General features: G+C 43.6%; 1 protein-coding gene across 4 annotated transcripts in view; it reads right to left on the bottom strand.

Annotated features, from left to right (window-relative positions):
* The window catches only part of lrp1ab (low density lipoprotein receptor-related protein 1Ab), a 79,070-nt gene that overhangs the window by 34,856 nt on the left and 18,192 nt on the right, over positions 1-26,022 (bottom strand). For all 4 annotated transcript variants that reach the window (XM_047590540.1, XM_047590557.1, XM_047590549.1 and 1 more), the window contains exons 3-20: positions 22,777-22,914; positions 14,131-14,250; positions 13,721-13,849; positions 13,286-13,546; positions 7,336-7,498; positions 6,676-6,898; positions 5,803-5,992; positions 5,534-5,677; positions 5,167-5,403; positions 4,837-5,017; positions 4,297-4,519; positions 4,009-4,198; positions 3,790-3,912; positions 3,400-3,540; positions 2,895-3,020; positions 924-1,040; positions 727-807; positions 476-643 (exon numbers count right to left, since the gene is read on the bottom strand). In XM_047590540.1, coding sequence (XP_047446496.1) covers positions 476-643; positions 727-807; positions 924-1,040; positions 2,895-3,020; positions 3,400-3,540; positions 3,790-3,912; positions 4,009-4,198; positions 4,297-4,519; positions 4,837-5,017; positions 5,167-5,403; positions 5,534-5,677; positions 5,803-5,992; positions 6,676-6,898; positions 7,336-7,498; positions 13,286-13,546; positions 13,721-13,849; positions 14,131-14,250; positions 22,777-22,914 — 2,955 coding nt within the window. The remainder of the gene's footprint in view (positions 1-475; positions 644-726; positions 808-923; positions 1,041-2,894; positions 3,021-3,399; positions 3,541-3,789; positions 3,913-4,008; positions 4,199-4,296; positions 4,520-4,836; positions 5,018-5,166; positions 5,404-5,533; positions 5,678-5,802; positions 5,993-6,675; positions 6,899-7,335; positions 7,499-13,285; positions 13,547-13,720; positions 13,850-14,130; positions 14,251-22,776; positions 22,915-26,022) is intronic.

The following is a 26,022-nucleotide window of genomic DNA, read 5'->3' as shown; positions in this document are numbered from 1 at the left end:
GTATGCTTCCAGACAAGCCAACAGCTGGAGAAAGAGTGCAAGACTGAGCTACAACGCCATCTCAGCCGGCTAAACTGAAAGTGCCACCAGCTATTCAGCACTCAAAACATGTAAATTCATATCACGGCGGCTGAGTCAAAACATCTGTGCCGTTTCCACAGGCCCATGAAAGAGTTTAATTGTTATCTAACGACAAAACATAATCACATCCTGAACAGGGCAAAAGAGAGGATTTGTGGTAAATGATAAGTGCTAGCCGTGGGCAGGCAGGGGCATGTAGAGCAGAGGAAACGGCAAAGGGAGGAGGACGATCCCTTTGTCTTTGTGACATGGTGACAAACTCTTTGATGTGAACTTGACTTAGTTACAGGACAAACACATCTGCAAACACTTGGGGTAAAGAGACAGCTCATTCAAAGAGGCTCTGTTCAATTTGTTATAAAAAAAAAAAAAAAAAAAAAATGCCGTTCCTCACCCTGGTTGGTACAGTTGGCATGAGTCTCGTCACTGTAGTCTCCACAATCATTGTCGCCGTCGCACGTCCAGTATTCTGGGATGCAGCGGCCACTGTTACACTTAAACTGGACACTGGAACAAGAATGGCTGCAGCCTGCTTCGTCGCTGTTATCCCCACAGTCATTGTCTGCACATAAGAATTTTACTGTCGCACACGAAGATCTTTTTAAAGTTTGGCTTCTTGAAAGGTGGGAGGATGATGATACTCACCGTTGTCACAGCGCCAGTTGATATTGATGCAGCGGCCATTAGCGCACGTGAACTGGGTCAGAGGGAAGCAGGTCGGATAAGCTGAGGGTGGGGTAAGGAGACAGAAGAAGAGACGTAAAACATCATGAGGGTGTTTAAAACAACCCGTGTGACTTTCAAGCATCGGCAACAATATGAAAAGTGCAGTGAGCACTCACCACAGGAGTCTGGTTCATCTGAGCGATCTCCACAGTCGTCATCCAAGTCACATGTCCAGGAGATGGGGATGCATCGCCCACTGGCACAGGGGTACTGATTAGGTGGGCATGTGCGAGCTGGAAACGGTGTTACACAAGAGTTAAGTGCTGTAAAAGGTCCTTTTTTCCCCCCCCTTGAGCAACATCCCTGACTCACACAAGGTTGCAGCAACTCATCTGCGTTAAAGACCTGGAACATTAATAAACGCCTCATTTCAAACTTGTTATTGCCTCGAGAACTATTTCAAATCATGAAAGCAACAAATGCGCAAATCATAAAGACCAGACTTTATTGCAACCCATTATTACTGATGCTTTAGATCAATAACATCCTTCTGGACGATATACAAAATCATGCATCTCACTGATTACGCAGCAGATTTATCTTCCTACACCATTATTAGTCCAATATCTCTGACTTTTGCAGTCATCATCTGACTGTTGGAACATTGTGTACCTTTCTCAAACTCAATCTCAAAGATATGTGATTCTTACGTCACATCACGTGTACCTCACATACAATACGTCACTCTAAACCTAATTTCTCACATCATACTGCAAATTCATTCAAAATCAATGCAGTCTTTAACAAATTTCCCAGATATATTCATATCTCCTGTAAATGGACTAAAACACAAGTCCCAGAGGTGCTTTTGGGCTTTTCACAAAGTATTAAAACAGGTGTGTAGTGGAAATAAGTTATTAAACAATTAAGTGTAATAACTGCACTTGTCGATGGGGGCACCACTTACAGATTTTGAATACACTGCCAACTGGCGCGCAACAAAAACTTAAAAGTAAAAAGTATCACGAAGACAAAAAGAACTAAGAAGAGATCTGAACTCTAAAAAGAAGTGGGCAAGAACTAATAGAGAAGATAATTGAATCAGAATCGAATAACAATTGAAGGAGAACGAAAAATTAAACTGAGGGAGGGAGAACTGGCCAGGCTCTAGTTTATCAACCCTCCACAGGGTGTGTCTCTTTGTTACGAAACTAGTCTTCGCGCCTTTCGATGATTTACATATCAGTGCTTTCATAAGAGAGTATTAACTAACGATTGTACTTCTCATGACGTTAAACTCGGAAGTAGGATGAGAGAGAGGCATGAAATCAAACACTTTCAATGAATGAAACATCATGTCGGCATGAAAACACGTTATCAGAAACATTCATTAATTCCTACTACTTTCCTCAACATCCTAACTAATATAAGTAAATAATAATTGTAAGCAACGCTAACTAATATCAAGAAGAAGGAAAGGTAGATCATATTTGGGCTAGGCTAACCAGTCGTGCTTTGTATAAAATAGACGCATTAAAACGCTATAACAGTAATACTTGTTAAAATTACATTCCAAAGACATTTCTTTAACTAGCCTCTGGATGGCAGTATGGCTCCATGGTAGAGACTTATGATTAAAAATACTTTCACCGAACTTCGCCAAATTTCAAGCTAGAAAAAAACAACACCGTGAATTGACACAAATCAAGAACTGAGTATAGATTAAACATTGTTATTTTGGTTACAAGTGTACATTTAGTAGTTTGTAGTACTAGTCAGAGAGAGATCTTGCTGTTCTTAATTTATTTACGATCTTTATCTCCAGGTCGTCCAGACCCAAGGAGTCTGGTCGTTCTCATCTCTGGTGCCTGTTGGTGAAAAGTATTAAATCCTTGTTTGTACTTAAAAGCTTGTTTTATGGTTTTGTTTTATGGTCTCAGAAATCTGCAAAGGAAACAACAACAGTCCTGTCGATCATGGACTGTCCGACGAAGTGACCCCTCCTGGTGGTTCAGGGAAGAAATAAAATGTTCTCCTACAGGTGACAGAGGCAATAAAAACAAATCTCCCATCGTTAACATTAAGGAGATGAAGTAAAAAACGGAAATCCTCAATCAAACTACACATGAAATCCGACTTGTACATACCAGAGCAGGTGGTGTTGGATTCATCCTCATCGTTGCCGCAGTCATTGTCGCCATCGCACAGCCACCGTAGGGGGATACAGCGGTTGTTCTGGCATTTGAACCGATCAGCCGGGCAGGTGTGCTGGTCTGGAGGTGAGAAACGGAAAAACACGGATAAAGATTTCATGATTTTTCTCCATCCAGCGCACCACTTTACCAGCTCTGCCTTTGATATTCTTTCATTTAAACAATCATGTGACCCATTAAATGTGTCACATTAAACAAAGTATAAAAAAAGGGAAGAACATCCAAGACAAATATGACTCCTTGCCTCTCAGCATCCCCTGATGAGGACAAAGTTGGCCGCTGTGTGAAATCACGGCCAAATTACACAGCGTGGAAAAAAAGGCAAATTTTGGAAACTCGAGTTTGCGCTCTGTCGTTTCACGTTAGCTAAGACCTTTAAACGCGATGTTGTTTACCGCTGTGTTGCTGTGTAACCATGACAATGACGTGGCACACTTACTGCAGAGCCCAGGGGCCTCGTCACTGTTGTCCAGACAATCGTTGTCCCCGTCACACTTCCAGCGCTCTTGGATGCAGCGGTTGTTCAAGCAGGCGAACTCCCCAGGTTGGCACTTGGGCGGGGGCTGGTAGGAGGGGTTGGCTACAGATGAGATCAGGCGTAGGAGCAGAAACAGATGGGCCATTGAGACAAGAGCCAAACAACAATTCAAAACAAAGCTTTCTGGTGTCAAAGACCGCTTTTGTTGCTCTCAGAACATTTCCAAAATCTTTTCTCCACAAAACAGCATTTAATATAGCCTGTGTGTAAAGTAAGGCATTGCAGCGGACTAATGAATTTTCCAGTTTGCTCCACAACAATCTTTGGTGAAACGTCTCTGCTGCTAAGTACCTTTGCAGGTGACATTATCGACATCAAGGATTTGGTCGTCAGCACAGCCGCAGGACCTGCCCTCAGGAATGGCGAGGCACAGGCTGCTGCAGCCGCCATTCATAACTCGACACGCATTGGTGCCTACGCAAAAAGACGAAAGGAGAGAGAATATTTGCATCGCGTCACGCGTATTATCTGGCAGTAAAAGAAAGATAAATGAGCAGGAGGAGGACATACCTTGCTGCTGGTGTGCGTCATACACTCTGATCTCAAATATGGGGGGCCTCTCGTTACGGAGTAGAGTGACGGTCTTTGAGACCTGATCCAGTTTGTAGATGCTACCACCACGGTACTCATTCCAAAACAGAAATTGTTTGTAATGACACAGGCCGAAGGCGTGGTTGAGCTCCTGCCCCTCGTACACAACCTGTTAATTCAGGAAACAGTGAGGGATAACGTATCCAAATTTAGAATTTACAGAGCGGCATTTTGCTTAACACAGTAAACTCTCAGTGCATCACCAACCTTCCGCTCTGTGGTGTTAAGGTAGACCATCTCAATGCGGTCATAATAAGCATCCACCCAGTAGAGGATGCCTTGGGGGATGTCCAGGCTCAAGCCGTTGGGCCACAGCACCGTTTTGCTGGTTAGGAACACTTGGTGATGTGAACCGTCCATCCAAGCTTTCTTTATCTTCCCTCTGTTGCTCTCTGTGGGATCCTCCTCCCAATCAGTCCAGTACATCCATCTGGGAGATGAGAGGAGGCATTGCCACATTGAAAATGTTTGCGAGATAAGACATGTCTAAGAGAGTCAGAGCTGTCACAGAAATGGCTTTGATGGAACATCCCACAACAAAACAAAGGAAGGAGTCTCTAAAGATCCCTTGATAACTTGCCAGCTCCCACATACACACGCAAAAACGTGACCATTGAGTTTAGGAAAAAAAAAAACACAATGCAGGCAGCCCACACAGCTACGAATCACAAACCTTCACCCACTACTGAACGCTGCTGCAGGCAAAAATCCAAAACTTAACAACACCCTCCCTTTCCAGTGTCTCACCCATGCTGGGGGTCCACAACAATGGCACGAGGGTGGCTCATCTTTCCCTCAATAAGAGTCTTGCGGGTCTGTGAAGCCTTCTCCAGCCTGGCAACACTGATAGTCTTCTTAGGCCCGTCATCTGTCCAGTAGAGATTAAGTCCCATCCAGTCTACTGCTATCCCCTCTACGGTGTGGATACCTGAGATGAATAGAAACCGGTATGAAAGTCTTAGCCAGACAATCCAGGATGAACATCAAGAGGATAAAATTGACAACCAGGCTGGATTATTTTCTAGCCTGGATTTAAAGTACGAATAGTTTCCAGATTCTTGCGAGTTTTATTCTCACCTTCCTTTAGTATGGTGTCTCTCTCCGTGCCGTCTATCTTCTGTCTGCCAATAATGTAGCTGATGGCATCAGCGAAGTAGATGAATTCAGTCGCGGCGTGGAAATCCAGAGCTCGGGGGTTCATTAGGTTCTCAATTGGAATCATGTATTCATCGGGCACCTTTGCATTCATGTCCATGCCCCTGATGATCCCAGGTCGACCCTTACCGTACACCAAGAACAACTCGTGGTCGGGTTCTGCAGAGGAAGAAAGAAAAAAAACAGGAATCAATGGAAATAATTTCTATAAGACCAGTGATTATGTAGACTTCACCCATCATCCTCCTGGGAGGATGTTTATATGTGTCAAATCAGCCTTGATACTCACTCTTGCAGGACTTGCCATCACTGCCGAGGCTGAATCCAGAGCGACAGCGGCAAGTGCGGGTCTTGTGGCTGTTGCTCAACAGGCATATGTCAGAGCAACCTCCAGCCTTTCCAAACTGATCCAGGGCACATGCATGGCTGCGCACTGAGCGAGGGGAAGAGGGGGACAATACAACCGTTAAACAATGATGATGAATAAGAAATCTGGCCCGTAGCAGTTGTTATTTGTGATGCTTCAATGGTCAAGCTACAAGTTTAGGCGGTGTGCACCTTGAGGCTGGCGTCTCTGGTGGTACACGTGGAGCGCAGCTCCCCGGTCTAACCGAGCCACCACATGGAAGTCGGAGCTGTTGAAGCGGTTCACTCGAATCACGCTGGTCTTGGGGTTGAGGTTGCCTTCGTCCGAGTTTGTAGCATATAGATAGTTCTCAAACACAGTCAGTCCATACAGGTGCTCGATCTGAAATACAAGTCACAGTGACAAAGTTGAAAATGTCGCCTTCTTGGGAACTGATGTAGAGTTCTCCGCAAAACAATTCATGGTGGCCTCATTGAAACTTTTCTAATTTGTTAATAAAAGACAGAAAAAATGTGAAGAACTACCTGAAACACAGACAAAGGTAAAAACAGAGAGCGTGTGCGTAAACTTGGCACAGAGCACCATAAATGGCTCTGCTCCACATCTGCTGCCGTTGCACAAGGAGAGATTTTACTTTTCTAAGGGTCCACTCTGTGCAGGTCTCCTCTACTGTCAGAAAGATGTATGGGCTGGGATCGTATTACCACCCCCAACCTCTCACACGCAAGCCCCCCCCTTCACAAACTGCAGCCCTGATTTCATTAAGACCATTACTCCACTATAAGTTTGAGCCAAGCTTCGCTAGGGCCAGGCTAATATGTTTAGAGCAGCATCAGCCAGGAAAATCACACGCTCTTTAAGTAATATCAATCAAGGTAATAAAAAGGACTCATCCCCAGGGCGGACATACTCTCTTTGCCTAGACACAGATGAAACAACTCATGAACCGTGCTGCCTCTAAAGAAGCGGTGATTCACATTTGGGATGTTTTGTGTCATCTGTGAGCACTACGTAGGGACCCTGGGCTATGAACAGGTGTAATCGATCCATCCTTCAAATCTCACCATCAACCCCTGGATGATGGTGTGCCGGTTCTTCCCCTCGTAGTCAACCACTTCGATGTAGTCCAGGTAAGCATCTGCCCAGTACACCAACCGGTTCACCAGGTCCAGAGTGATACCGTGGGGGAAGACAATCTTACTCTCCACCAGCTTGGTGCGGTTCTGACCATCCATGTCACAGCGCTCCACCCTCGGCGTGGACCCATAGTCTGTGAAGAACACTTTACTGTAGAAGAGGAACAGGAGACAGGCAGTGAATATGAAATTGGGTAATCAAAAAAGAGAAGTGGATATACATCAACCTCAAAACAGAATAAAAAATATTGCTGGCTACGACCATACAGTCTGCATTAGTCATAATATTCAAAAACCATATATTGCACTTGTTTCTTGGACATTACAAAGAAACAGGGAACTGATACTGAAAAACTGAGGAACTACTTCACTGCCGTTCAGTATCGGGAACCTGAAACCTGCAAGAGGTTTACATGACGTACAAGTAGCCGTCTAAGAGTCTGTCTGGAGGAAGTACTTTGATTTTTTTTTTGACTGCCTGCTTGGTCAGCACATTGTCTGATCATAAGACACCATTTTCCTCTGGAGTGTTGCTAAAACAGCACTAAGGGGAAAGTTAGGTCAAGAAGGCTGGAGGGAAATACTGACCCCATCGCTGGGTCTAAGGCGATGCCTTTAGGGTTGTACAGCTCTTGGTCCAGCAGAGTCACACAAGTCTGGCCATTCTTATTGCAGACAAACACTCTGTCATCCACGTCATCCACAAAGTAGAAGTTTCCAGTCAGCCAGTCTATGGCCATCTGCTCCACATCTGACGGATGCGGAGGATGGAAGGAGAGAGGAGAGCACAGAACAGAACCATTTAAATAAAAGAGCGTCGGGGGAGTGCAGCAATATAATGCGTGGTCACATAAAATAACACCAAAACATTTCATTTTATGACACCATGACACAAAATTATAGCACTGAATAAATGTGCATGCGTAATCTTCCAGGTTGCCCAGTACTAGCACTGAGCTCGCGTTTTATTAGGGCATACAGAGCTTTGCGAAGTGGAAGAAAGACAAAAAGTTACAAGTAAAGAGTGAGAGGCGAAGCACTGCGATTTGTTAACTGAACTCCTCTTAGTGAGTTTATGCTGTAACACAGGACTCTCGAGCAGAAAGAATTGCAGACCGACTCTTCTTTAAGATTAAGAATGCATGACTCAATTATTGTAAACACTAAAGAAGAAGACTATTAAGAGAAAGTCGTTCAAGCAAAGCTTTATTAGCACAAAGGGTCATTCAAGAACCCTTCAGGGTGTTTTCGGCAAACAAGCTAGCAACTAAAACAACAGCGATTAGTCAGACACAGCTTGCGTAAAACGTCATTCATGAATTTAGGAAGAACTCCTATCAACATCAAGACGAAGGGCGGACACTTCTTGTAATCGTAGTAGATGAAAAGCAAGCTATGTTATCCATTAACTAAATAAATAACATGTTCATTACACTACAAGAACACAACAGTCACTCAGTCTAGCAACATACAGCTGGGGACCCAAAGAACAACTCTGGTCCAACTTTGATCTTCAGTTAAGCATTAAGGATGACATCTGTTGACTGCAAGGCTACAGCATGTGGTTTACATTCTCATACCTAATGTTCACACTCAAACATCCAACGAACCCTTACAACCTGTCGCCCCATATTCATGCTTTTTTCATTAATTAATTTGCAGCCTGTCTGCATCTCCCTGACAATTACTGGCCTTGGCAGCACAGAAACAACACATCAAGCCCAGAACCTCTCTCAGTGACCGAGAACTGTTGCACCACCTTTTACAAAGCAACTTGAAATTTTGTAACCCCCTTAACCCGAGCTAGAAAGAGGAAGTTTCGCAGATGGAGACCTTTATTCCTGATGGGAGGAGTGGGGGTTGTTTAAACAGCTGCTATCGCACGTCCTTTCAAAGCAGATCAGTGTATATACACACACACACACACACACACACACACACACACACACACACACACACACACACACACACACACACACACACACATCACGTAGGCTCACTACTCAGACATATGGTATCAAAGAGACCACACTCATCTTCCCAGTTAATCTAAAGGACAACTTTGATGGTGGGGTACCTGAGTTTACCATGACCAGCCTGACCCGAAGCTTTGTCCATTCATAAAAAACAAAACAAACAAAAAAAAAACATATGCACTGCAACGATGCTAGTCAGCAAAGCTAGTTCCACAGCAGAGCACAGACACATCTGGGCCCAATACAGAAACCCTCCACCCCACCTACCCATTTTTTCAGAATGTGAGTCCTACGAGGGCTTTAAAGCATTTCTGATGCAACAATGTGAGTAATGGGAAACTATAGATGATGGAGTTCTGGCACAGATCGAGAAAAAAAAAGACGTGGTGCCTCCAAGCTGGAAATCATTTAATGGCAACCGGCAAAGGTAGTGGAACACAATTTTGTTTTAATTACGTGAATTTATCAAGAAAATATATTCACAGTGAGCTGAAACCAGTGATGCTTCATGGACATAAGAACCAAGATTCTGACAAAGGGAGAAACGTTTCTCATGGAGTTTAGAGGGTTAGTGATATTCCCATTGGAATCAGCCCTAAAACACTACTCCTCTAAAGGAGTCCAGCTGGAAGCTTGGCTGCACGATGCATTGATTAGATTCATATACAGAGTAGAGGCACGGTTGCGCAACCCAGTGACTTCCACGTTGTGTAACAACCTACAACTTGTGGACCCCCTTTATCCAGAGAGCCAGCCAGTCTGCTGACGTCTTCACTTCACTTCACTGCAGCTTCTGGTAAGTGGAAGGTTTGCTGGGAAACTGAATGAACCCACCCCTTTCTTCTCATCTAACCCCCCGGCCCCTCGCAACCCCTTTTCTCTTCCTGTCCGTAACACCTACCAGCTCACGCTGCTCTGAGGAAACGTTTCACAACGTTTCACACGCTGTGGCAACAACAAACACGCTTTCCACCCGAGTAGCATGGGTATTTACGCACAGGGCCACAGCCCATTTAGTTCCTCAAACCAGCCACACACCGGCGCCCAGACTGAGGAGGAGGAGGAGGAGGAGGAAGAGGAGCAGCACAGAATGTGGACTTCAATGTCATTCCCTCACCATATTTACATGTCATCATCATCATCATCCCGCTCATCATAATCCTCTCTGTGTCAGGAAGATCCTATTAATCCGTGCAAAAACCTCTTTTGACCTCTCAAGAGCACAGTTATGGAGTTTAGCAATTAGAATTTTCCATAGGGACCTGACATATGACCTCTGTTAAAGAGGCTGTGATTCCAAGCTGTTCCTAACACCGTATCCGTATCATTTCCAAAAAATATATAAATTTCTAACCCATGAAATGATGTACAAAAACTAGATAACTGATAAAATATGTGCACTCCTTGGACGCAGCCGACATCTAAGAGAATTATGTATTATATGTGAATGCTGATTTTGGAGTGAAACAGGATGTCTTGGATGATTCCCCCCCCCCCCTCCCTTAACACTATATGACATGCATATGATACGATCTTGAGACAAAGACCTTCTTTATCCAGAAAAAAAAAAAGGCAGCCAAAGGACAGATGCGAGGAGGAGGAGAGAGGAAGGAAGACCGTAGGATGGACAGACAGACAGACAGACAGACAGACAGTGGGGAGACAGCGCTGGTCCCTGCTGTGGAGTTCCGCTCAGAGGGTGGAGAGGACGGGATGGGTAGACTGCGCTCCCCTTTTATCTTCCCAGTCAGGGAAATCACACATGCAGACAGGGTAGGCAACATCTGGAAGCCTCGTCTGCCTATCTGCCCTGTTGTCTCAGGCTCGGGAGCTATAAATCACCCTGTTTGTGCGAACCCTGCTTCAAACCCAGTGGCTTATTTTAACTAGAGCACCTGAGCCCTGCGCATTATAACACACTGAATAAAAACAGACATATTAGGGGAGCATGTCGACTCTGATTTCATGATCGGGGTTTGTGTTAAACATTTGTCTTTAAAAGCAGGCTAGTTCGCGAGGTCTACGGGAAAAGTAGGGCAATAACATATGCAGCGCATGGCATCCAGAGATTTAAAGTAGAATTCATTACCTCTTATTTCAAGATGCTAGATTTAGTCAAATGAAGCATTACTCAGTAATGGCTGCATGAGACAAAGGTATTTGGGTTGACGTGTGTGTAGGTGGGTCTGAGCTGTGAGCGCGTTAAAGTGACCTGACTGGACAGGACCTGAGACGACCGGAGGAATGTAGAGGCTGTTGAGGCTGACATAACCCAACAGAGGAATGTAAATACCATCTGCATGACCATTCGCACACGCACGCACACACACACACACACACACACACACACACACACACACACACACACACACACACACACACACCTCCAAGGTACAGCAAATCACTACCTTTTCCCTCTCATTTTATCGTTACCTTTATCTTTGCTTCAGTCTTTTTCTCAGGGTCCCTCTCGCTTGCCCTAATTTACAGCCCCCCACCCCCAGACCACATATAAAAAAAAGAAAGCACTAAAACTAAAACACAGACTCATAAACACTATGCTCCGATGCAGCTAAATTGCTTTCCCAATTATGTTTAGGTGCAATCAGTGTAATCGCTGGCTGCGTTCTGTTCAAAGGCAACTCTTTTTTTTTTTTTAAATGTCACCTTTGTGAATTTCATCCAAGTTAGACAAAGGAGGAGGAGGGGGCGGCGCTGGTGGACTCTCATGAGAGCCAATCAATCAACTGGAAAGATCCCATATAGGGCGGTGTGGGTCTCTCAGCCTCCTAGCTTCTGCCCCAGCGGCAACATCAGTTACACAAGATTCAGTTGAAGTGGATATATCATGTCACGGGTTTCATGTCCCACATTTCAGGATCAACTTAACGAGCCACTCCGCTTGTTTTTTTTTTTTTTTTTGTTTTTTCCACGTCTGCTGTTGCTTGCCTGGGGCTAATTCTCAAGGGAAAGCTTCCCACACGCACGCACATAAGAACACGCGCGCAAAACCCACGCCCTTTCTTTTTATGTTTTGTCTACATCTCTGCCCCACATTCTTAGAGAGTAACGGCTCTCGCAGCCGGGTGAATAAAAACAAACCTTGTCAGGCTTGCAATCAGAGATAAATCATGTCAGCATTATATGACTAAATAAACCCCTCGAATGGAAGCAATGACACACTGCGTACGTTAGCCTGTGTGTGTGTTTGTGTGTCTGGGTGTTGGCCCGAGACGTAAGAACATATGTGTTAAGACGACGCCTGTGGACGACACCACATCCACAGGCCAGACATTTCACTTGTCACCTCTGATGAGTACACAAACATGTGCCATCTATCCGCCGCAAGGTCGAAAGACAAAATGCGCAGCACTTGGGAAAAATTAAAACCAAACGGCATCGCATCAAAAGCAAATGACACGGAAATGAGAGGGATGAGATGACACATCTGACAACAATGACATGCGTCATAAAAAAAAAAGAAAAAAGGAAAGAAAAGAGAAGCAGAGGAAAAACACTTTTACGGGTTCCTGATTTGCCACGCACATTCAGAGCATAAATCAAGCTCCACAGCAGGTTGCCGTTTTCCTGTCAAGAAATGTGCAAATGCCTCAAGGCATGCTGACAGCCTTGTATGTTTAATATGACTTTAAGTCAGCGACACACTCATTACTTTCGGTGGGATGATTTAGCAGTGTGTCAGGCTGTCCCTGTTCTTAAAAAACAAACCTTTGGAAAAATAAAAGTGAACTCAGCGTTTCTGTTCGGCACTTTTGTGCTGGTGCGATCGGCTTTCAGACACAGGGCTGTTTTGCTTCACGTCTTGGCCTGCGCTGGCAAATGCAAAGCTGACCATCAACTGATTTCAGAGGCAAAGTATGTAAATTTTCACAGGCGCTGAGCTGACACCTTCCAACTGATTACACGAGTGTTGCTCGAGTGCTCTTCTGCAGGGGATTCACGTCTTACTCACTGGCACGTAAATTGTTATGTGTACTCTGAGAGTGTGTACTGTGCGTACTGAGAACAATCATCTTGAAGGATCATGTGCCAGATGAAAATGTGATTGCAAAAAAACAAAACAAAGGTCATCGCAAGTCTCGCACCGTTAAATAATCTGACCGATGGCGGCGGCTTTTCACCCGATCTACATGTTGAACTGGCGGTGGAATGGGTCGGTGAAAGAGCTCGCTCCGGTTGGCTGGTCAGCTCAGCGAACGAGAGGAGAAACGAAAGTGATGAAAGTACACAAAGTGACGGAGCTCAAAGGGCACGCAGAGGTCTCCCCCCTTTAGATCTTTATCTAATCTGAGCCTTCAAATACGCAAATATTTTCACAGTGACACAATCACGTAGAATGAACGAACTGCAGACCAACTCATCAACAAGATCACAGACCACATCACAGGGTGTGTGTGTCTGCAGCTTTTGTCTATAGTAAAGTATATTCAAAATAAAGAGGCCCTCGTCGGGGGATTTAGACTGCGTGTCGTAGTTTGTTTGATGAGTTTAAATTGGCCATAGGTGTGCATGTGTGTGCGATCAATGAAACTACCACTCACGTTTCAAACTGAGAGAGATGTTGATGGTGCGGATGTTGCTGACCGTCTTCAGGGACGGGATGCTGGCGCACTTTAGCTGGGTTGCAGCCGGAGTGTCCCCCACATCTATCCAGCAGACGGTCTCCTCGGCATAGATGAAGTCCATGGCCATGGTCGGCTTGGTGGGAATGGAGGGGAGTCGGGACGTGGAGCCACTCAGGGAGGTGCATCGGATGTCGTGGAGGTTGGCAATCAACAGGATGGGGAGACGATCCACTGGCTCTGGAGGAGGGGGTGGGCGTGAACGGAGCAGAGTGGAAGTTTGTGGTAAAATATTGCGATGCATGGTTGACCATCAGATTATATGATATGTTGGGACTCATTTCTAATACGGAGGAATGATTTCAATAGTTCGCACTGATAAGAACGGCGTCTTATCTTTGTGACTTTTCTCACCATTTTTGGCTTTACAGGAGCGGTTGTCTGGCTGCAGCAGGTAGCCCTCCACACAGCTGCAGGTGTAGGAGCCTTCGGTGTTTGTGCACGTCTGACTGCATGTTCCATACACGTTGCACTCATTGAAATCTGCCAGGAGAAAAGACATTTGTGTCATGCAATGAGGAAATACAGTGAGCTAAATCTGCACTTCGCTGCTTAATGCACCCTCAAATAAAAACTGTGTAGACACCAGGTAGGAAAAAGCTCAGCTAAGATCACTGCCAAATCCTGACACCAATCCCAAAGCAAATGGCAAGATAGAAATGTCTAATCTTCTCTACACACAGATTACAGTCCGCAAACAAAGCAAATGGATGATTAATTTTACTTTGGACGAACTGGAATAAATCGGGCAAATCACCACCCACCTTTACATGTCTTTCCATCTGCAGCCACCTCGTAACCATGTCTACAGTAGCACCGAGGTCCGTCGTGAGTCAGCGCACAGTGAAACTGGCACCCATGGGAGGCACACTCTGGTGCTCGTTCTGAATCAGAGAAAAACAGAGAGACATGGAGAACGTTAAATACAGCAAAAAAAATATGTGAATCTTTACACAGCCATATTATCATCCCTCACACTGATTCCTACTGGGCGAGCAAGCAGGATTGTGAGTGTTGGTACAGTACACATTGTTTGTGCGACAGTGAGAGTACATGTGTATTCATCAGTGCAAGTGACAGACGGGGTGATCTGAGAGCGCGCACATTCGAGGGCCTCTTCTTCCCCATCCCCCAAAGGGAACTCAAGGACACATCCTTTTGGCAGAAAATGAAAGGGGGGAATCCACATCCTCTCATCGTGTCCTCTGTAGGGTGTGCATGTGCCTCGGCTGGGAGATAAATGGAGCTGAGAGTCTGTCATTGACTCGAATGATAACGTGCCAGCTAGTGGCACTTATCGGACACTACAAAACAAATGATGTTTTGGAAAGAGCTTTAAACCCCAAATACAGAGTGCTGTGACGCCGGAAAATAATTAATTGCTTTCACTTGCACATTTCACGACCTTGACTGCGTGTGGGTCTGCCCCAGAGCTCAGAAAAACCCACAGAGAGCAACTTGTTGAGCAAACCAAATTATAGCAAGTGGTGGCAGAGAGAATCCAGATCATGACCAGCATTAATTCATTCAAGTTAAATATTTTCTTCCCTTAGCAAATTTACAACTTGCCTACATTGTTGTGTGCAGACGATATATTACAAGCTTGTGTTTGCATTAGCTGCTTCCGTAGAGATTAATATGCAACGCGAGTTTGGGTTTACAAGTTGTTATAAAATCTGCTGATGGAGGAGATCCCGACATATAAACACCAAGGTATCTATAAGATATTTAATAAAAACTGTTGATACAATAATAATTATTTTAGATGCTAGTAAGGACATTTGAGAAAATATTATGACTCGTTCACGCAGTTATGACAATTTAATAGTGATAAAATAAAAAAATGAATAAAAGTTTGTAATAATAATAATTGCGTTCCTGCAATGTGAGCAAAAAGAGGTGAACTCAAATAAGAGATCCCGACTGTTGAAAGGTGTTACATTAAACAGGAAATGAATGTCTGCTGCATAAAAGCCCTCGCTAAGCAAGTTCACACAACTCTGATTAAGCTAAACAGCAACAGCTAAATCTGTCTGCATTTAATTGCAGTGGTATACCGTCGTTTTAAACCTGTGGTGACATTCCCAAGCTGGCGCGCCAGCGGCAATGCATTAATCGCGAACCAGCCAGCGCTGACTGTTTGCCAGAGCTGAAGAGGGAAGCAACTGTAGTGGAACGGAAATGGAGGAGGCTGCAGACACTAGAGGAGCCTATGCTGGAAAGTGAGAGTTATGATATATACAACTGAGGTTCTATATATCAAGAGCAGATTACCAAAAGAAGAGAAAAGGCCGGGGGACTATAGACAGAATGCATTCATCTTACATTTATGGTGTTTTTTTAATCTGTCATTGCCTGAATGGAGAAGCAAAAGTTCCATATCAAAAAGTTTTAGAAGACGTTACATATGTTTAATTACACCAGTTCCACAATCTAAGAAGATAATAAATCAATACACAAATTATAAAAAATACTTGGCTGGATGAGAATAAACATGAATTGGTTAAGAACATTGGAGGCCCAGACAGCAACATTTGTAAAAGACTGAAGCCACGTATGTTACATAACCAACATTGAGCGACTAGATGTAAATATAAAATCTAAATTTCAGTAAAGATAATAACAGATATAACAATATAAATAAGGAAAAAAAAAATTCACCTCGGCGCGAAACAAACAAACACTGATTCGTCACAGACACACTTATGTGTACAGTAGCTATTGGTAGCATGATTGTGAAGAGTGGGGGCTGGACCAGTGAAGAGCCCTTATTATATAAAGCCTTTAGCACTCTGGGGTCATAATGAGCCTTTTGTTGTGGCCCCCGCCGAAAGGACGAGTCCCCCAGCAAACATTGTGGCCCATATCGAATCCATTCACCAAGCTTCACTTTGTCAGTGACCACAGGAAGGAAGAGAGCCGAAACACCCGCGATGTGCATCTCTGTCCAGGGTCATTTAGTTCCACTTTGTTCCTGTGTTTCTAGCTATGGGTGGGCGATGTGTACAAATAGACACTTCCCAGTCTAATTCTGTTTATTATGATCTTCCGCTTTTGACAGACTTGGCGTGAAAGTGGGATTCGGAAAAAAATGTGTCTAATGTTAGCATTATGTGGAGACATAACAAATCTTAAGAAGCATCCCAAATGAATCTGGAAGTTAAACAGACTGGTTTATGGAATCTTTGATTCTCTTTTGTGTTATTCTTAGGAAATATTTTTTCCTTAGCAAGAGTTGAAAATAGACTCTGGATATGAACATAGAAATCCTTGGGCTTGATCTAACCCTGGAAAGAATTTGTGTCAGTGACACAGAGGGGAGAAGAGGTGAGCATATTTAGAAGAATAATTAAGAAAAAAAGAAACAGGAACCGAGGTGGAAACGTAAAGGACTTAAAGATGTGAGAAGTTCCAGCTTCAAGTACGCAAGCAACTGCAGCCTGTCAGGCGTTTGACCAAGGGTTAATGAACAAAGCAAACAAATCACACAGTGACACGCTGGAGACCTTCAGTCCTGAACAAACCTGTCTGGAGCCATCGATTCGGTTACTGCATGGATGGCAACCCCCAGTTTCTCTCATCTCTTTAAAGTGGAAGCAATGTTTGTCAGAAAGGACCGTTTCACTGGGTTTCATCAGAAAAAAGGCCCACGTGTTAAAGTGCTCACACATCACTTGTGTGGGCAATTTAACAAAAATAAGCGAGCATAATAAGACTGAAAATATGAAGCGTGCATCGTAATTACAGAACAAGTTTATCTTTCTTGGGACCTGGCTGGCAATTAGAGAGAAACTAGTGTGACTAAAGGAACTGTCTGGGTGCATGCACAAAAAAATACACAGAAAAAAAGCACGTCATAGTGGGTGATTAGCAGAGAATGGAACCACAATATTACGAGATGTGAACAAACTGCTGAAATTAGGGGTTTCATTTTAAGTGTTGCCTGCAGGAGCGTTAAACGATCGCTTCCTGCAATTCTTAAACGTGATGAACGCTGTCTATCCATGAACATCCATGAACTGAAAAAGATGTCACCGCCCCTCTGTGACATCACCCATGGGTTTCCCGAAGAGAGGTTTTGGAGAACAGCGTGGGTAATGCTAGCTGTGGCCATCTTGGCGGCACCTAACGCCACGGATCACCCGCCTATGTCAAAAATGGGCAAAGAAGTGGAGCTGGAGTAGAGGCGGAGTGGGTGAGTGACGCCGAGGCAGGCAGCTTTTAACCTGTGAATGCATTCAGCAGTCACTCAAAGAAGTCACAATCTTATTTATGCATAAATCCAAGCCTTGATTTAATTTCACAGTAATATAGTTCTCATTAAAGAGGAATGAAGCTTTATAAACAGGTTTATTTCTGTATGCTGTAAAGTACAACATAGCGTCCTATGCTATGCTATGCTATGCTATAGTTCTAAGCTATATAATTGCTTTTGGCGCCAACCTCAAGTGGCAATAAAAGTACTGAAGTTCTGGCTTTATTTTTTAGCTCTAGAGTTTATTGCTTAATTTGAAAGTTATCACTGTACAGATTTACATCACCCAGAAAAGTACAGAAAGTATAGAGCCACCCCCACTCCAAGGACTCATTTCTACTATCTGGCAAAAAGTAAAAGTAATTTAGATTTATTAAGTGCTTTTGTACGTTCCGGAACTCAAAGCTCTTTCCACTCACAATGACACATTTATCCACTTGTTCACAGAAGCACACGGACATTCACACGGCAGTGCCAAGCACTGGGAGCAACTTGGGATTCAGTGTGAACCGCTAACCCCTTGGTTCATGGACAATCCGCTCTACCTCCTGAGCCACAGTGTCTGTCCTGAATATTGAACTGGGGAAAATGGTGTTTCGGTGTGCTTTTCCCTCAGCTTGGAATCAGCCAGCAAACATCCTAAATCACGGGGAGCTGCTACTCACTAAAGTAATTTAATGTCATTTTAAATTACTCCGAAGAAGACGTATCTGGCTGTGGTCGCTTTTCTGATTCACATTTCCCCCGGCGGATCGCTGGACAAAAATATGAATGCTGTTGTAATTCTGTTATTTTCCTATAAAAGGTCATAATTCTGTCTCTGACTCTGTCAAACTGACCCTGTCAATTTTATACGATTTAAAAAATGAAAAGATGGAAACAGCTGGTTTTGAACTCAGCCATTCCACTAGTAAATGTATGAAAGCTGACATTTTCCTCTAAAAACCCAATCATGGGTTTGTCAGGCCGGCCGTGGTCGGATGACACAGGTTGAATGAGGAAGGAGGTGGTTTTGGGGTCACGTATTTAGTTACACAACAAAACTGTCGCTGCCGAGTGATTTCATAAACCTCGCTCCTCAAAGAGAGCGGCTCATCTATTCGACAGCTGCCTTAAAAAAGGAATCAAATTTCATACAAATAATGTGAAAAAAACAAACAAAAAAAAAAAAAAACAGAGCTTCTCCGGTCACTTCTACGTCCCTCATTTATAACAGCAAGCTAAAACCTCAGCTAAATACTAACCACATAAATGCATTGATCCAGGATGTGAAATTTTAAAGAGAGACAATTCACAGGACATTCCTACCTTTGTGCTCTCACTGTCTGGAAACAAGTTCCCACATGCCTTGGACGTCTTCATGCAGCTGACAGGAACCTAGTGTTTTCCTATGCGGTGCCATCAAATTACCTAATTTATACTTTGAGCGTGCATTTCCAAAATAAATACACTATGTATTTGCCACTGCTCACACTTTTTGTTCAGGAAAATCTTCTCTGCCCAGTTTGTTTCTGTGCGAACTACAATAACTTATAGAGCATGTTATAAACCCCACCTGGGTATCTTTTACATTTTTGTTAATTTGTATGGCCATACATACTTTTCATATAACTAATTTGTATTCTAGTACTTAGGTAGGTATGAAGAATTCCAAGTGTGTGAATCAGCGTAAGAGAGGAGCATAAAGTATATTTATTGGCATCAGTTTGCAGACTTCATAATCAAAAAGGGGCAAAGTAACCACTTGCAAGCACACATAGGGCAGCGGGTTGTGTAATGAGCAAACAGCAGCTCGTTTAGATCCAAACAGTGGCAGCATGCTGCCTGGAAGCCTAAATCTAAACTTACACAAATACTCAAACACAAATGTAGAAATAGGCTAACAAGGTAAACACTCTGCGGCCCCAACCCATTCCTGAACACGTGCCACCGTTACTCGCTGAATAAAATCAATACTTCAATCTGAAGTAAATCGGGAGCTGAATTAAGAGCTTAAAATATACAGTTTATAGAGCTGCAGTGTCCCTGCAAGTGATGAAGTGATGAGGCAATAAAACAGGTCTCACCGTGCAAGACAAGTCGGGGAACTGCAGCCAATAAACTCATTTAGGTCAAGACCCACTCATGAATAAAGATGATAACGTGGTTTTTCCACAGGCACCCTCAAGTAGCCTATGACTGATTCTCATTCCACAGTTAGTGGAACATAAAGGGCTATGAAAGCCTGTGCATAAACAATAGCATCGGGCCACTACAATGATCAGGGTTTTCATTTTACGACACAGAAGAAAAGAGAAAAGCTCTCTAGAGTCCCGCTGTAACCCCATTTTTTTTCTCTTCCCTATCAATCAGCCACTTGTGAGGGAGGCAGGTCTAAGGCCTCGTCTCCCATGAGAGGCCTCGTCACACACAAGATGACAGAGAAAGGACAAATGCAGGCCAGCAGATCAATGAATAGACTCAACTTTCACCCATTTGAGAGAAAAACACCAAAACTGCCCGAAGTGCATGAAGGCCTTTTAAACATAAACATGGATTATGTTCATAAGCAAACTTGAAACACAAGTGTCACTGGTTTGACGCTCATTAAACCTGAATGGAAATGCTTCTCGGTATATACTTTCAAATACACTTGAGCAAGGCACTGAGGCCAAGTCACTTACACTTAGATAAGTGTAGGTTTATTCACGTCTAAAATTACTATAAAAGAACACTGGGAGTCTTAAATATAACAATCATGGCGAGATAAAAATAAATAAGTTAAAAGTGGCATATCGATTTCCAAAATTTTTCTGTTTAAAATGTAGAATGTTTTTCAGCCCAAGGACTCCCAAACTGAAAGAGAGATTAAGTGATTAAAGGTTAAGTAAGATTATGTGTTCTATATTATTCTCATTTTATCGCTATTTATAAATATACATTATTATCATTATTTTGCATTCCGTACTAAGCTATTCAAATAATACACAGGTTCAAATATATATATTCATTTCAAATGTGCAACAGTAGGGTGGCCATGCAAGCTCTGTAAACACGAGGCTGACAGAGTCGGCCTCGTGATTGGCTCAGCAGCGATAGGGGCGGGGCCTACTGTATACATGAAGCTCAGATTGAAAGGTCTAGTGTGGCACTGAATGAGTGAAGGAATTAATTAAAATACGTTGAATTCATGTTAATGTATATATTTTTTTACAAACATTTAAAAAAAATCTAATCTAATCTAATCTAATCTATTCTAATCTAATCTAATCTAATCAACCAAAGCTCCCCCCCCCGTGCAGTACCTCCACGGACCCTGTAGGAGCCGCGGCGGACTCCCTGTTGAAGACCTATGGTTTAAAACATCTGACATCAGCTTGTTTAACGATAACGGCACACACAAGATTCTTATTGCGATGTAATCTGGAACTGTTCTGAAACTGAAGAAAAATATTGTTCCAATTTGATTTACTTTAGTGCGGAGTCAAGTGTTGGTTCAAGAGTCGGATTTAGCGCTTTCTCAACATCGTAACCCTATCTGTCAACTTCAACACCTATCACTACACCGCTGAGTCCAGCTGGTTACTCCCTGCTATCATTCCTCCACGCTAGGAACATTAATTGGAAGCGTTGCCACACACTACGAAAAACAGAGAGAATTTATTTCAGCAAGATCAGATTTCTGCTCCACCTGCCTTGCTTCATTCCCCTTTCTAACCGCTCTTGTCAACAACTTTGGCAGAATTACTTGCACACACTGACTGACAAAGTGAGCTTTCAGACATCAGCGCCCAGGTACACTTACACAACCCGGCAGTCTGTACAAGCAAACACAAGGATGCTTGTGAAAGTCCAGGCCTGTCCCTGGAAAGAGGTGGGCTCACAAACAGCAACGCCAAGCATCCTGGACACACTGCCAGTGTGTCTGAATGTGGGTTAATGGGTGTGTTTGAGTATATTTACAAGAATGTGAGTGGGTTTTGTGTGCGCATGTGACCGTGTGCATGCATTACAGGCTCATGAACACGTAGGTGTGCTTAAGTGCTGGTGTATGTCGACCACTACCTGGTCGTGTGTCATCGGGGGAAAGGCGGTTCACATCATCACTGTGTTGCATACAATGCTTGCCTAGCAGTGATGACCAATGTGTGGGATAATAACACAGTCATGCACTCTGTTCAACTTCTGCAGTCCAACAATAATACTAATTTTTATCTGCCCTCAACTAATCACACTTGACATGTTGTGTTTTTAATCAACTCTATGCAGATGATTATTTGTTTTATAAATGGGCGCGTGATAAGAAAGATTTGTGCGTGGGTGGACTGTGTACTGGGAGAAAAAATAAAACGCAGATACGTCTCACTTCAATTTTAACTGCATACATAACTACTTATCAAACTCACAACAACGTTGTAACATAACTTCTAACACTCAAATTTTATCGTTTCAGAAACTGGGTTACACAATACAGGTTTAGGTTAATATTTTATAATTAGCAGAAGAGATAAGCTGATTCAATATTGCAGCCTTTGTGTGAGCAGTTTGCCAACTCAACCTTGATTGAGGACTTTGAGGACTTTTGATCCTCAGTAAATTTACACAGTAAATTTCTGATTTCTGTATACAGCAGAAATGAAAAGAAGGCATGAGTTATTACAGGCAGAATTTCAGCGGTATCCGAGGACCGTGTTGAACACTGGGGCAGCGCTCTGAAGGTGGCCAGTGGTTTGTTTCTTTGTCAGCTACAACAAAGATGGACACTATGTACCCAATATGTTCCATGTCTCGTTCTTCTGTTGTCTCTAATTAATAGGAGAGGATTTGATGGGATTCTTCTTCAGCTGCACTGAGCTGAATGCTCGTTATTCCTGCAGGGATTGGCGAGACGTCCTCACAGAATGAGCTGATTGATAAATTAATGACTTTCTTCCCCAGAAAGAGAAATTTAATTGCAATTGCACAAGCCAGAGTTGGGCCAACAGAGGAAGATTATTTGATAGAGATTACAGTTTGGGATGGGATGACGAGCAGAAGGGCGTTTTCTTTACCAGATGGTCAATTTTGACTCCCAACAAAAGGCCGCATTACAGTGAAGACGGGGGACACGACAGCGCTATCTGTTTACACGTTTTAGTTAGAAAGTGTGTGCGCACGCTTCTGTGCGTTCATTCACCTCTGCAGTGAGGGCCCTCGTCCCAGCCGTCGGAGCAGTCGGGGACTCCATCGCACAGTTTGCTCATATGGATACACACATCCAAGTCCAGGCACCCGTGCTCATTTACAGGACACTGGTTCATCCGGTTGTGTGAGCCTGGAAAACAAGGAGATCATATCTAAGGAAACACGGAGGTACACAGCAATATAGAGAGATTTAGACAACAAATAGCTTACACACAGCAGCAAAACTCAACTGTTCATACGCAATATTGGAACATACGTGAAGAAGGGGGTATTTCTAAGTACATGTTTAGACTGTGATGATGGATGAAGCTGAATATCTTGTGCGGGGTCGTTAAACCTTTAAATGGTATCTCCCGCACAGAAAGACCTCAGTCACAATCAATTAGGTGAAGAACAAAGAAAAGTATTTAATAATTAGAAAAGTAAACACAGATAGTGAAATAGTGATTCGGAATGGGGTGTGGAGGGCAAAGGACATAATGTCCTCTGGTCCAGAAAAAGCAGAGACTTTTTACTAGTGCCAAACCAGAACATACAGTAGAAGCAGTCTCTTCCCTGCTCTGTCCCACTCTTCTCTCTATCTCTCCTTTCTCAGCCCACACTGCAGAGCAAACAGTTTGCCTTGGCCGTTTTTCTTCTTCCTTCTCCTCCTCCTCCTCAACCCTCTCTCTCTCTTTCTTTCTTTCTCTCTCTCTTTCTTTCTTTCTTTCTAACATCTGCTGACCCATTTTATAAAAACACTCGAAGCAGAGAAAATAAAGTTCACCTCCTTCACAGGAAACGATCTGTAGAAATTCTGCGGGTTATGTGCGGTGCTGGGAAAGTCTTTGAGTGCATGGTATATGAATGTGTGCAGCCCGAGCTGCAGACCTGCTTCAGAAGTCTCCGTCTGAACATCGCATAAACAAAGTCTCTGAATATTAAGCAGCTGTTGCAGGCAAACTGCAGTTCATCTGGCCCTCACTTCTGCATTTTTGGGTGCAGTTTATTCTTATCTGAACTGAAAGTAACAGTATAAAAGGTGCCATGCTGCTTTTTTTTTTTAACTGTAAATTATATTGACTTGGCTGTGACATAAAGTTATATTGTTGTTACATGAAAACTCAGTTTAGAAGTAGGAAATTAAGTCTTAAAGAAAGTGAATTTACATCTCTCTCATTCAAGACAAACAGATATAAGCCGATCAGACATAACATTATGACCACTGACGGGTGAAGACTGACAATTCAGTGTTCTGCTGGGAAACCTTTGGACCTGGCGCTCGTGTGGATGTTACTTGTGGACATGTACCACCCACCTAGACCAGATCGGGCAGCCCCACCCCATAGCAATGACGCCTCTTGATGTCAGCAGCCATACCCCGCAGGATGCTGCCTGACGTACACACACACAAAAACGGAACAAGGAACAACGAACAACGAAAAACAGCACAGGCTGCTGACCTGGCCTCCAAATTCCCTAGATCACGAGCTGATCAAGTATTTGGAGGATGCACTGGAACCAGCCTGATCCACAGAGCCCCCCTTCCCTCAACCAATAGAACCCAAAGGCCCCCACTAACAATATCCTGTTGCCAGACACCACAGGACACCCTCAGAAGGCCCATGTCCATTCTCTGATGAGCCACAACTGGTTTGGAGGCACAAGGGAGACCTACACAATGTTAGGAAGGTGGTCATAATGTTATGTCTGATCGGCGTCTGATCGGCGTACTTAGTTCTAAAATTGTTGAAAATGTGCACAACTGGAAACAACATTTATCAGCATGTCGACCTTCCATGTGGAAAACCAAAAAGCATTCCATCCGAGTCTTCTCCATCCTTCCGCGAGATTAGCAGCCACACACAGAACACACAGTATCGTCTAACTCTGTAAAAAGAAGTGCCTTAAACTGACATGAGCACTCATAATGCTCCCACCGTAGGAGCCTGCGTGGGAAATGTGCCACATTTGAATAGAGAATTAGCTTCTAATACATCTGGCTTAGGGGAAAAGGAGAGAAGCATCTGGGGGATGCTAACATATTAGCAGCCATTCTACAGCCTCAGCCTCTAAGCCTGCCTGATTTACATTCAATAAACTGCCAACATGGGGATTTCTACATAAACTGGAGTACCATGAATAAACTGCCATGTTCAGTGGAAATTTAATATAGTATTTGTGGATGGTTTTGAGGAGAATATAAAAAGATAATAAACGTCAAGTGAATGACACCCACTGCAGCAAATTGCGTCTTTGTCATATAAGCCCACAGGGTGCATGCAATCACGACAACTAGCCAATCTCTACTTTCTATCCTTCCCACGACGAGCTCTTCTCCTACACCCACTCCTACCTTTCTGTAGGCCTGGCCAGGCCAGTGAGCTGAATGCGTTTTTGGAAACTGCCAGCAATACACAACAACCAGACAGAATTGTTTGTGTCCCACAACACAGCGATATCTTGGCTGGAGCTGAATAGGGACCAGCAGCAGCAACTAAATGGAAAGGACAATATGGAGGATTAAATAACTTTGCGGGAGGGACAATAGAGTCAAACCCTGTTCCAATTTAGGAAATGGTTGGCAGCGCATTTCAATAAGAGTCCCTTATGCTGGCAGCAGGCAGTTCTGCGTCATCATTGGCGAAAGCCAAATATAACTGTGCTGATATCAAAGGATGCAGCGGGACTTATGTGCTCTTTCAGTCACATACACAAATGTCTTCTTCGGTCTCATATGTCTCTGTCTTGGATTGCTTTAAGACAGTGTGGTGATAACCCTGCTGTGGTTAGAATGCATTCAGGAAGACAACATAAGATGGTGTCTTGCACGGAGCGCTGCTAGTCATTTTGCGGTGGTTTGATCTCTTGTACTCCTTTTTCTTAGAAATAGCTTTAATCAGTTCATCTTCAAAAAATTACTGGTTCCTTTTCAAGCTCCAGTGTCTCAACCAAATAGTATCCTTGGAGCCAAAGAAGGATGTAGGTTGCTTGATACTAGAGCGGAATCTCTCCACATCCTTTCCTGGTTCAAAGATAACCCGCAGGGTCTAAGCTCTCGGCTAGATGGCACGAAATCTATCGCACTGGGCCATCTAGCCACGAGGTTTCACATTGCAACTAAGTGAATACTCGTGGTTTCACCATTCACTTTTCAGGCTGTGAAAAGTGAATGGGGTGAAAACAAGTTGAACAAGGTGATTTGATCCAAATCACACAGATTCATTTAGTGCGGCTAAATTACAATGTAACTTAACAT

Source organism: Mugil cephalus, chromosome 1 (assembly GCF_022458985.1).
Source record: "Mugil cephalus isolate CIBA_MC_2020 chromosome 1, CIBA_Mcephalus_1.1, whole genome shotgun sequence".
Lineage (NCBI taxonomy): Eukaryota > Metazoa > Chordata > Actinopteri > Mugiliformes > Mugilidae > Mugil > Mugil cephalus.
Note: the sequence above shows the minus strand (reverse complement) of the source record. Positions and strands in the feature narration are given on the sequence as shown.